Genomic DNA, 11,196 nt, shown 5'->3' with positions numbered 1-11,196 from the left:
AAAAAAAAAAAGCAATTCTGGAATACTACCAACAATGGCTATTCAAATTCAGTGAAAATTTTTAAAACAGCTTTATCGAGAGATAATTAACATGCAAGAACTGTAAAGATTTAAAGTGTGCAGTTGGTAAGTTTTGACACATATACACCTGTGAAACCATCACTACTATCAAGATATTGAACGTACCCATCACTCCGAAAGGTGGTGTCCTTGATAATTGCCTACTTTTTCTCCTCCTATCAGTGGAAATTTTAAAGGAGTATATTAAATATAGAAATATGGAGTAGCAAGGTGTTCGGAGCAAAACTTAGTCGGTGGAAGCTGTGTTGGGGATATGTTTGTGCTCGACATGGATTAGTACCTGTTTCACTGGCTGCTGGCATTTCTGGTGAATGGAAGACCAGAGCTGGACTTCAGCCCTCAGCACTGCTTCTGGATTTGAGCCTAGCGTGAGCCTCTGGTGTGGTATGTGTCGGGAGGTGGTGGGGTGGGGTAAGGTGTGTGTATGTGATGCGTGCGTGGTATGGAGTGCATGTGCGTGTGCGTGTGTGTGTGTGTGTGTTTGTGAGAGCGAGCTATGGCCTGCAGTAGAGGCTCCAGTTAGCTCTGGTTATCCCTTTACCTGTTTCTCTCCCCGGTCAGGGTCCATGCACAGCCGTAACTGGATAGACTGCATTTCTCTGTGTCACCTTACCGTCTCAGCGGTTTGTGGTAGATTTTAAATGAGTCATGCAACACATGACTGAGTGTGGGTGTTGACTTTTACCTCCCCCCTAGAGTGCTGGCAAGCCATCTGTGGGGACATTCAGAAAAGATTTTGGTTGGAACTTATATAACAGATGCAGTGGCTGTGGTATTTAGCGAGGCTAAGGAGGGAGCAAAATGGAAAGGGTGTGTTTAATTTAACATCTTGTAGAATAGAGCCTGTCATATGTAACTTTCACAGTGAGAACTCTTCAGCTCTGGACTCTGATTTACAAATTTGTTCTTGCTGTGCCAGATTTTTTATTGCGAGAGATCACCAAGTCCTCCCAAGGGCGTTTAGCAATGTGGAGCTTTGCTGTATAGTTAGCGCAGGTGAGAGGGTATCTTGCAGCGCTCAGAGAGAGAGCGCCAGCAGCACACACACAGAACACTGGCATCATGTCACATGGAGAAAAGGGAGGTGGGACTCAGAAGTCACTGGGCCTCCTTTCAGAGTGGGGAAGAAGAGAACGAGCTGGAAACCACTGAAGCTGCATGTGGAGGGTGACATCAGAGGCCTTGGTATATGTTTCTCCTCGCTGAGCACATGTTTCTCTTTTTGTTGTTGCCATAAAGTCTGCTCCCACCCACACCACAGCTGGTCTGACTTAGAGCGCTTGCAGACGTGACCTAGCCTGACTGAGTGGTTAATAGCCTTTAAACCTCTGACATTCCTGACATTGTCTCCTTGTCCAAGGATGAGGAGCAAGGAATCACCTTCAGGGACAAGTCTGGTAGGAGTTAATTGAATTTTGGGGGTCACTCATAAGTCTTCATGTAAGAGAACTGCATTGCCTGTGGCTTTAATTCTCTATTATATCTTGTTTTCCATTCATTCTTTTAACAACTATGTACTAATGGCCTCACATGTGGCAAGCTTTGTGCTAAACCTTGGGAATAAAACAGAGAACAGAACACAGTCCTGCCCTCTGGGAGCTCGTAGTCTTTTAGTGGAGACTGACCCTTATAAGCAGAATATAACCTGAGTGTTCACATGCTTCATAGTCAGAGCCAGTTTTCAAAGAAAGAAGTGAGTATTAGATGTGGTGCTTACAGAGAGCACTGTGTGGGGATCAGAAGGCCTGGTTCTGGTCCTGTCTGCCGCTGGCAGTTGGATGACCCTGGATGAGGCTTTTTCTTTGGCCTCAGTTCCTGCTTCCATAAAATCTCCATGATTCCTACCCCTCTATCATCATTAAGAGTTTCTGATTTTAGAAACTGTGTAGTGAGCAGGAATAATACAACTTCAGATCAGAACACAAGGCTTTGGGGTTTTATGACTAGAGTAGAACATAGGATTCAATTTCCATCCATTGTGGTTACTCAGAGAGTGGGAGCCCCAGTCACAAATGCTCTTTCTCCCTCTACCAGGGAATTAACCAGTGTTAATTCTCCATTAACACTTCCGGTGGCAGCTGCATGGGGAGGGCTGATGCTTCCTCACAGAATCCTGTTCGTGAACCACAAGGCTGTATTTCACATGACTGTTCCCAAGTAACTTTTTACATAGTTCCTAGCTCTTTTATGACATACCATTTTGTCTCATCCTCATACTTATTCCCAATTGCAAATTTTGAAAAACTGTCTTTCAAAAATAACTTCATTTAAGTTTCTTCCACAAGGCCTGAGTTTTTTTGGCATAGCTACTCCTAAATCATCCATTCTTCCTTCCATTCGTCCATTCAACAAAAAAGTTTTTGCTCAGCCCTAGAGAGAAATATAACGTGGCCCTTGGAATTCACAACTTATTGGGGAAAACAGATTTGTAAATAAGTAGCCACATCCAGCCCTGTGTGTGGAGTGGTGTTCTCGCAGCCCTTTGCCAGTTGAGGCTGGCTGGCACTTACAAGAGGAAGTGGATTTAAGAGAGGGAGTATTTTTAGAGTTGTAGAAGCACTTACACAATTTGTTGCAAAAGGAAAGACTCCTCTTTTACACAGAACATTTTTAACCAGCTGTTAATTTGTTGGGGAAACTGCATATTTAACTTACCTAAGTTTAATGCTACATGCTCAGCAAAGAAAGAGAAAAGAAGGAAAAGCAACCCCATGAGAGTACAAGGCAATTCTGCCTGCCGTTCCGTTCACTGCCATGTTTCCTGGACTGCACTTGAGAAGGAATGGGGAGTCAGATGGGCCATCAGTTGATCTTGGGTTCCATGTGTCCATATGTCTCTCAGAGTACGTATGTCCTGCTATACTGTATTTAGTGTACAAAAAGGGCATCTTTCTTTTTTTTTTTGGTAAGATACAGCCCCAAAATACAAGCCAATTATTTTATTTGCCCTTAGTCTCCAGATTACATCCTCCTTAGAAATTTTCAATGGCAATTTTTTAAATAGACATATAGAAAATTGCACAATCTTTTCACAAACTGAATACACTTAAGTATCTAGCACCCAGGTAAAACAAACAAACATTACTAGCCACCCAGAAGCCCCTATCTAATACTGTCCCTCAAGGGTAACCAGTAGTTTTGCCTGCTTTTGAAGTTCACATAAATAGAATCATACAGTATCTGTGCCTTTTGTGTCTGGCTTTTTTGGGGACAATTTTATATTTATGAGATTCATCTGTGTCATGGCATGTAGTCATATTTCATTCTTTTTCATTACTGTATAGTATTATGTGAACATACCACAATTTTAAAATGAAACCTATTCTACTTTTGATAGGCGTTTGGGTAGTTGTTACAGATAGTGTTGCTTTAAACATCTCTGTACCTGTCTTCTGGCCAGTACACGTGTCTTTTGCATATAATCTTTGGGTGAATTGATAGGTCTAAGGTTGTCCTAAGCTTTGGTAGATACTGCCTCATGGTTTTCTCAAGGGTTGTACCAATTTATAATTCCAGCAGCAGAGTACGAGGGCCCCATTGCTCCATATCATTTTTAACACCTCGTATTTTTAGTCTTTTTTTTTTCCTTTCTATTCTGATGGGAAATTTTAGCTTGATTTTCATTTCATTCACTGTCTTGAGAACACAATCCACACAAAAGATGTTATTCTCTCATAGTGTAGTTTACCCTCAGTCGGGTGATTCCTGGAGAATGTGCTTGCTGAATTGTTTTTGAAGGAAGATAAGGAGCTAGCCAGGGGAAGAGAAGAGAGAAGAGCCATTAAGCTAAGGAACGTTATTTTAGGCATGTGGAAAGGCCCAAAGTCTGGAGCACATGGCAAAATTTGAGGAGCTGCATGTCTGAAGCTGAGGGTGGGAGAAGAGGGACTGGAGGCAAATGGGACAGAGCATCACCCCTTGAAGCAGATAATAATATCACATGGCAGGTGAACTATTATCAACATCTCCAAGACCCTAGAGGGAGACCTCGGGCCAAGTTTAGTAAGATGGGTGCATGGGTGTGGAGGGAAAGAAGTGAATGAGGGAAGTGGCTCTGGTCTTGGCTTGAGCCTCCTGAATGAGAAGAATCCACGTGGGTGTCAGGGAACCAGAATGGAGAGCATCTCGGCAGCAGCCTTTACTAAGCAGTTCGGGCTTCCTCTTCTCTCTCTGTTCAGAGCATCCGGTCTAAGGTAGAGCTGTCGGTCTGGGATCAGCCTGAGGATCTTAACCTCTTCTTCACTGCCACCTGCCAGGACGGTGTATCCTACCCTGGTCAGAGGAAGTGCGAGGGCCTGAAGATTGGTGATACGGTAAGTTCACCCCCCACCAACACTTTATATGACACTTGTGCTAGCATTTGTCATCATTCTTAGGCTTCTCATAATTTTTGTGACTTATTAGGAATTTGTATTCTGTCTTCCAACTCAGCAGCCTGAGGGATTTTCCTAAGCCTGCTCTGTGTTGTGTCTTCGCAGTGCCCGATGGACTTGTTAAAAAGCCCCAGTCAATAGACAGCCCTCAGTGCACTGCCCTCTAAGCCTTCCTCGGGTTGACATTGTGCCCTTGGTGTTTTAAACCACTATTATCTTCACTTGACAGGGATGAAATCAGGTGGGAGAGTAGGGTCAGGAATCTGAGAGACCTGGCCTTCATCCATAGTGTTCTATAGCTTGCCTTGTGCCTTGGATAATCTGACCCTACTTTTCCCTTCTGTAAAAAATGAAGAAATTCAACTACTTCTTCTATTTGATGAGATGAAATGGGTAACTACAGCAATGGAGGGCATAGATGCCTTGTGTGGACTAAGTGGATATATTTAAATGATGAGGAGACAATTTTGCATGTAAAGATGTGTACCTGTGTGCCAAATGGATGGCTTGAGAGAGGAGGATATGTGAGTGATGAGAACCCTGGCACACGGGCAGGCAGAGGGGCGATGGAGGGCTAGCCACATTTTTTGGAGGTTTCTGCTCTAGAAGCAGATCATGAGATCCATTCCTTGCTTTGTCAACAGTTTCATTGCTCAGAAAATAGAAAGGCAGTGAGGGAAAGTTCTCTTCCACTAAAAGAATCTGGTTGGAACCAGAAAAATTATGGGGACCTTAACAATAACTGACTAAATCTTCTGAAAGCACTAATGATGGCCAAGGTGGATATAAACAGACTCAACCTGGACTCTAGGGAGACAGCTCAAAAAGATGTAGGTATAGATACACAACTGATTACACCTCAGTCTTCTGGGGTTTTCTCATATTCCATAATCGAGCCTCTTCTTCCTTCCCTTTTAAAACTGGTCTTTGCCCACTTTATGACACACAGGCATACATCTTACTCTTTCTAAATATTACTGTGGTGCTTTGGCCCACAAAGGACAATTCAAAATATGGTATTGATGTTGAAACAGTGAAGGACCCTAATGCCTAGGGTCTCTTTCTAAGACAGTTTTCCGCCAAATTTCTTTCCTTAAAAAAAAAAAAAAGTGAAAGAAGGCCTAATCAAGTTGTCAGATATAGCATGAAAAATGATTATGGCATTTAACTCAGAAAGCATTCATGGAATAAGATGATGTTTCTATAACAAAACTCCTTCTGTTCCCATCTTCCTATTTATGTGAATAAGTTTTTTTGGAGAGAGGGCTTTAATCTGTACAAATAAAAAATAGGAGTAGAATTGAGGCTGATCTTTGTCTTATGTAGTGATAAGTGGTGTTATTTTACTTATACATGAACTATGTGGGTGAGGAAAGCCTCATCTCATTAGAGGCACTTCCAATGAAGTTTTATTTTTAATACTCATCAAATTTTGTAAGACATTTATGTTGTTTTGATTAATTATAATGATTAATCCTGTTGATGTTTTAAAAGCACAGAGCTTCATAGTCACCGGGTTTAAAGAGATAGTTATGAAAAATAGAAAGAGGCAGAAATAACCAGGAAAAACAACATGTAAGTGAATTCTGCAGATCTGTACATAGAATGTTTGGTGCAGTGTGTCAGGAAAGCTAAAGGATGATGCGTGAAAAACACTCAGACAAGGAACCCTTTACTTGGAGAAGTAGATACAATAGAACAGAAGAAGAAAGAGGATGTGCAGAACATACACAGGATGCCGGGGTTCAGGAAAGCGCTTGATGATGTCTAATGACATCCTTACGAATAAGATAAATAATGTGGGTCAATGGCAGCGCAGTCAGGCATATTTGAGGTTCAGTAAACATACTTTCTGTGAGTGTGGAAGACTTGACCGAGGTTCCAACTGTCTCTTTTCTATTTACTACTGGATCGAGTTGAACTCATGGAAGACCTGCTTATCAAATATGGGAAGATCACAAAACTGGAGAAAACAGATTACTTTATAAAATAGGAAAACCAAGATTTAAAATATTATACATAATTGAGTTGGGTTGGAATCATCAGAATTGATTCCTCGCATTTCATTCAGAATATCAATAAGGTAGAGAGAACTTGGTTCCATAGTAGTTTTTCAGGAAATGATCTGGCAGCAACACTGTGAATAAAGTGTTGCTTAAAAAAGAAAAATTAGGCCAGTTGAAGCTGCATTAACAGAAGTGATTTGACATCCCGGAGATAATGGTTACATTCTTCTTTGTGTGGGTCAGACTGCATCCGGAGTTTTATGTTCAGTTCTTTTTTCAAAAGGACAAGTGACGAGCAAAGTATCATGATTTGTCTAGAAACCAGAAAGGTCAAAGGAACTGGTGTCTGTTGATAATAACAACTTAAAGTCAGAATTCTTTTTGGATACAAGAAACTGAAGCCAGTTTATGCCACCTTACGCAAAAAAGGTAAAACCATTTTAAGAATATCAGGATCCCTAACGAAAACCCAAGAGGAAAATTGCAGTTAGTTTTGGGAAGCCCCAGAAACAAACTAGACAGTGAGTTAGCTCTCTGTTCCCCACCTAGTTCCCTATGATGGAGATACTGTTATTCATGTTGACAGATGAGAAAAACCAAGACATAAAAAATTTAATGAATTGTCCAAGGCTCCACAGCCAGTAAGTAGCAAAGCAAAAGTTCAAAGTCAGGGCTTTCTGACTCTTATGCCAGCACCTTATATCACCTTTACCTGGCTTCTTGGTGCCTGTGATTCTGGTCTATCATACCTATTTCAAAGGGCTCGTCTCAGAGCAAAGGATAATAAAAATCAGGGGCCACCATGCAAGGGATGAAGTTTGTTGAGTGTCTTTATGCACCTTCCATATCCAGTTCGCACACCTGTGGCTCAGGTGGAGAACACAGCACTGCACTCATTTATGTCTAAGCTGAGATTTAGGGATGTGATGACCTACCCAAGATCACCCCGCTAACGAGTGGCGGACTTGAAACTCAGACCAAGATCTTTTTACTCCAAACTGCGTCATCTCACTAGTCACCGCCTCCCCATCATGGAGGGAATAACATGAGTTTCCATCTACTGGGGTTCATAATGCACCCAGTACATCCGTAGGGGGCTTCACTGCTACTTCCTCTACTTTCTGCAGCTGCGTGTAAGATAGACATTACTTCCCCAATTCATGTGAGAAAGACTGTGGCTCCAAGAGGGGCCTGAGAGGCTCGTTGGAAGTCCCACTGCTGGTGAGCCCCAAGCACCAAGGATCGAAACTGGAACTACTGGCACCAAGGTCCGTGCTTCTTCCCTCATACCTCCTGCACTTGGGAAGTGAAGCTTCAGAGAAGCCCGAGGTGATATTGTTGCCACTTAGGTGCAGGTAGACTTGCTTGTGTACAGGTTTTATTTTTTGCTGGGATACCTTGGGATAGAAAGACTTTGTCCAGAAGACAGAAAACAATTTTATGTGGCATTTTTCTGCAAAATTGAAAAATCTCCGATGTATTGGGATGATTCGTAGAGCATGTAAAACAGTAAAGAAAGAAGAACGTCACGTCTCCCACACACCCTCGACGTCTCTTCCATACAGTGAGCAAGGACTCCACCTCGCACCGGGAACCAAGGGGCCACGGCCTGTGGAGACAGTGGTGGACCCTAAAACAAGCGTCCCTGCTGGCTCCTTGTCTCCTCTCAACATTCAAGGGTTGTCTTCCTGTCCAAGGGTCTTGGTCACGTGGCCCTGAGCTGTGGGGCTTTTATTTTCTGTGGAGGAAGACAGGCTGGCACAGAGCAGCGGCCTCTCACCTGTCATAGTCAGACATGATGCTGCTCATAGGGCCAAGCCAGGCCACAAGAGGGAGCTCTTTGAGGCAGAGGTCCCCAACCCTGGGGGCCATGGACTGGTACCAGTCCGTAGGAACCGAGCCACACAGCAGGAGGTGAGCGGCGGGCAAGTGGAGCGAAGCTTCATCTGTATTTGCAGCCACTTCTCAGCACTAGCATCGCTGCCTCAGTTCTACCTCAGATCATCAGGCATTAGATTTTCATAAGAGCACCAGTCCCTGGTGCCAAGAAGGTTGGGGACCGTTGCTCTAAGGGCCCCAGAGGCAGTGGGAGGAAGAACCTGCTACATAATTTACACAACCCAGTGAAAATGTGTGGTCTTTGTTCAAGAAAATAAGAACTTGAAGATGATAACACCAGAGCATTAAACTAAGCATAGGGCCCTTCTGAGGGTGAGTCCTATGCGTCTGCATAACCACATGCCCACAGAGCTGGCCCTAGTGGGGGAATTGGGGGGCTTTCCCTCAACCCCCTTTTTGCTGAAGGAGATGTACATGTCCAGCTGGGACCAGTCTGCTATCTTAACTCTGAGCCAGGAAGGCAAACTTTCTGTTCTTCTTTTCAGGCTGAACTTTCTCTAGAGTTTAATTGGGCTTTGGCAAGCAGGCTTGCTACTGAGTATGTGGGTATTTCCCTCTTGATATTTGTCCCAAGGACAAATCTGGTGGAAGAGATAAACATGCAGACAAGTTCATGCCATGAGGGTGACAGGTGTGGTGATAAAAGCTGGGCATGGTGCTACAGGAACCCCAAGGAAGAGGGGCCCCACATCGCAGAGGGGAGCTGTTTGAGCTGAGGCTTAGACCATGAGTAGGAGTTTTTCAGACACAGAAAGGGAGGGTGGGCAGGTCCCGTTAGAGGGCATCGCATGTGCAGATCGGCAGGCGAGTCTGTGAGCCTGGGAAAGAACAGTGCCCTTTTCTAGGTGTGAAGCAGCTGAGGGGAGTGGGTTGGGGACTTGAAGGGCGGGTGGCTGGAGTGGGGCTGCAGAGGCAGGCTCGGGCCATCCTGGTAGGACATGTGCACAGAGCTAAGGTATCTGGCTACTGTTTGGCAAGAAGGTTCCATTCTTTAGTGCCACGAGTTGTGAGGGTTATGGACAAGTCAGGGAATAGCGAGGGGCTAAGCAGGAGTATAGTCAACAGCTGAAGGGCCTTGGGACTGCCCTGAAGAAGAGGGATTAGGGAAAGCAGACAGGATAAAACTCGTCAGGTGTCTCAGGATCTGGCCTATGGATGAGGACATGTGTAGGGCAGCCTTGGGACAGCTGGGTTAAAGTAGCAGCCAGGTGGGTCTCACCTGCTCATAACTAAAGCTTCCTACAGGGGTGGGAGTGGGCAGGCAAAGGTCTGTAGTCACTTCCAACCAGAGCATTTAGTCCTACGACTCTCCTGTGTTCTCTAGATTAAGAGGTCTTGTCTAAGCAAGAAGCAGAAGAGGTGGAAGGATGTTCTCAAAGAGAAATATTACATAAATAAAACCTTGGAAGCCCCAAGTCCAACAAGGTTCTCTTCTCCAGTGATTTCAGATTTTTCCCTGGTTTTCCTCCCCTGGTCCCAACACCAACCAGTTTGACTGAGTGGCCCGGCCCTGGGAGTTATTTTTCTCATGGACTGGCTTCGACAAATCAGTATGCGAGTGGCCAGCTGTATGGCAAGCACTCACGCCCAGTACAAAGGACCCCCTGAGCCCGTCGTGGGCTTCTCACGGCGTCCCCATTCTCGTCTCCGCCTTCGGGGCTTTGTAGCCCATGCCATGCTTAGTACTTTGTCTCGCTGCGCTCCTAGTGGACTTGGCACCTGCACAGGCCTGGGTCTGGTGGGTTTGAGGGGGGCGGGGGGGGAAGGGTTGCTGGGCGGCCCTTTTGAAAGGGTAGATCAGGCCTGCAGCCCTGCTGGAGAACGTGGAGCATCCCAATGAGGTTTAAATAACAGGACTAGGTAGGCGGGAGGGCTGTTCCGTCGGTGACCTTCCTCTGGAATCTCAGAGTGGGAGATGGAAACTGTCCAGGAACTGAGGAGCCTTCAGTATCAGTTGGAGGCCACAGTCATCAGGGGAGAGATGCCTCATTTCAGCCCCGTCAGACTCTCCAGATTCTTTCCTGATCCCTCAGGGAAATGGACTCTGAAAGGAAGGGCAGCAGAACAGATTTACTTGCTATAAAAAGGGCTTTTTATAGCATTCCTATGCCTGGCGAGACCTGAGACCCAGTGGCTGAAATCTGGTCATCAAGGTGGCTGGCTGTGCGCCAGGCTGCACAGGGCCAGACGACGAGGACTAAAGAAGACCACTGAAATCTGCTTAAAAACCAGGTCCTCCTTGCTCCCCCGACCAGAAGGACAGGGCCTGAGCCTTTCTAAATCCTGGGAGATCTGCTGCCAGCACTGATTCAGGGCCTCCCCTACTCCCAGCACAGACACGTGGGCAGGACTCAGGAGATTTCATTCTCCCTTTTACTTTGTCCCTTGACACAGGCAAGTTTTCCTGGGGGGAAAAGTTATGCTCACAAGTGGACACACCCCACAGTCTATCAATAATTAAATGCCTCTGGCTCTTGTTCCAGCTTCTTCCTTTGTAGTTTATTACACTTCTGACTCACAGGTACATTTAGGGGCAAGGGCATTTCATTTAATTAAGTGCGGTAAAGAGATAGCCCTAGGAAGTAGGCTGCAGAGCAGGTCGTGGCTTCTCTCTGAGCCTCAGAAGGGAGGGATGGTCACCTCTGCATTCTTGATGGCCCCATGGAGGCTTCCATCAGGCTCAGCCCCTCGCCCCCACCTGCAGATGCAGGCTCGGGTCATCCCCAGCCAGAGTAGAAAGATTTGGAAGAGCCTCTCTGGCTACCACCTTGGGGAGTACCATCTAGTCCCCACAGTGAGCTGGGCCACCTCTCCCTCTGTACCCAGATCTGGAAGCT

At 45.3% G+C, this 11,196-nt stretch overlaps 1 protein-coding gene across 1 annotated transcript in view; it reads left to right on the top strand.

The window, feature by feature from the left end:
* ITGB5 (integrin subunit beta 5) overlaps positions 1-11,196 on the top strand; it is a 107,244-nt gene that overhangs the window by 59,811 nt on the left and 36,237 nt on the right. The window contains exon 9 of the mRNA XM_006905580.2: positions 4,260-4,394. Within this exon, the coding sequence (XP_006905642.1) occupies positions 4,260-4,394 (135 nt within the window). The remainder of the gene's footprint in view (positions 1-4,259; positions 4,395-11,196) is intronic.

This window comes from Pteropus alecto, unplaced genomic scaffold, assembly GCF_000325575.1.
Source record: "Pteropus alecto unplaced genomic scaffold, ASM32557v1 scaffold251, whole genome shotgun sequence".
Lineage (NCBI taxonomy): Eukaryota > Metazoa > Chordata > Mammalia > Chiroptera > Pteropodidae > Pteropus > Pteropus alecto.
Note: the sequence above shows the minus strand (reverse complement) of the source record. Positions and strands in the feature narration are given on the sequence as shown.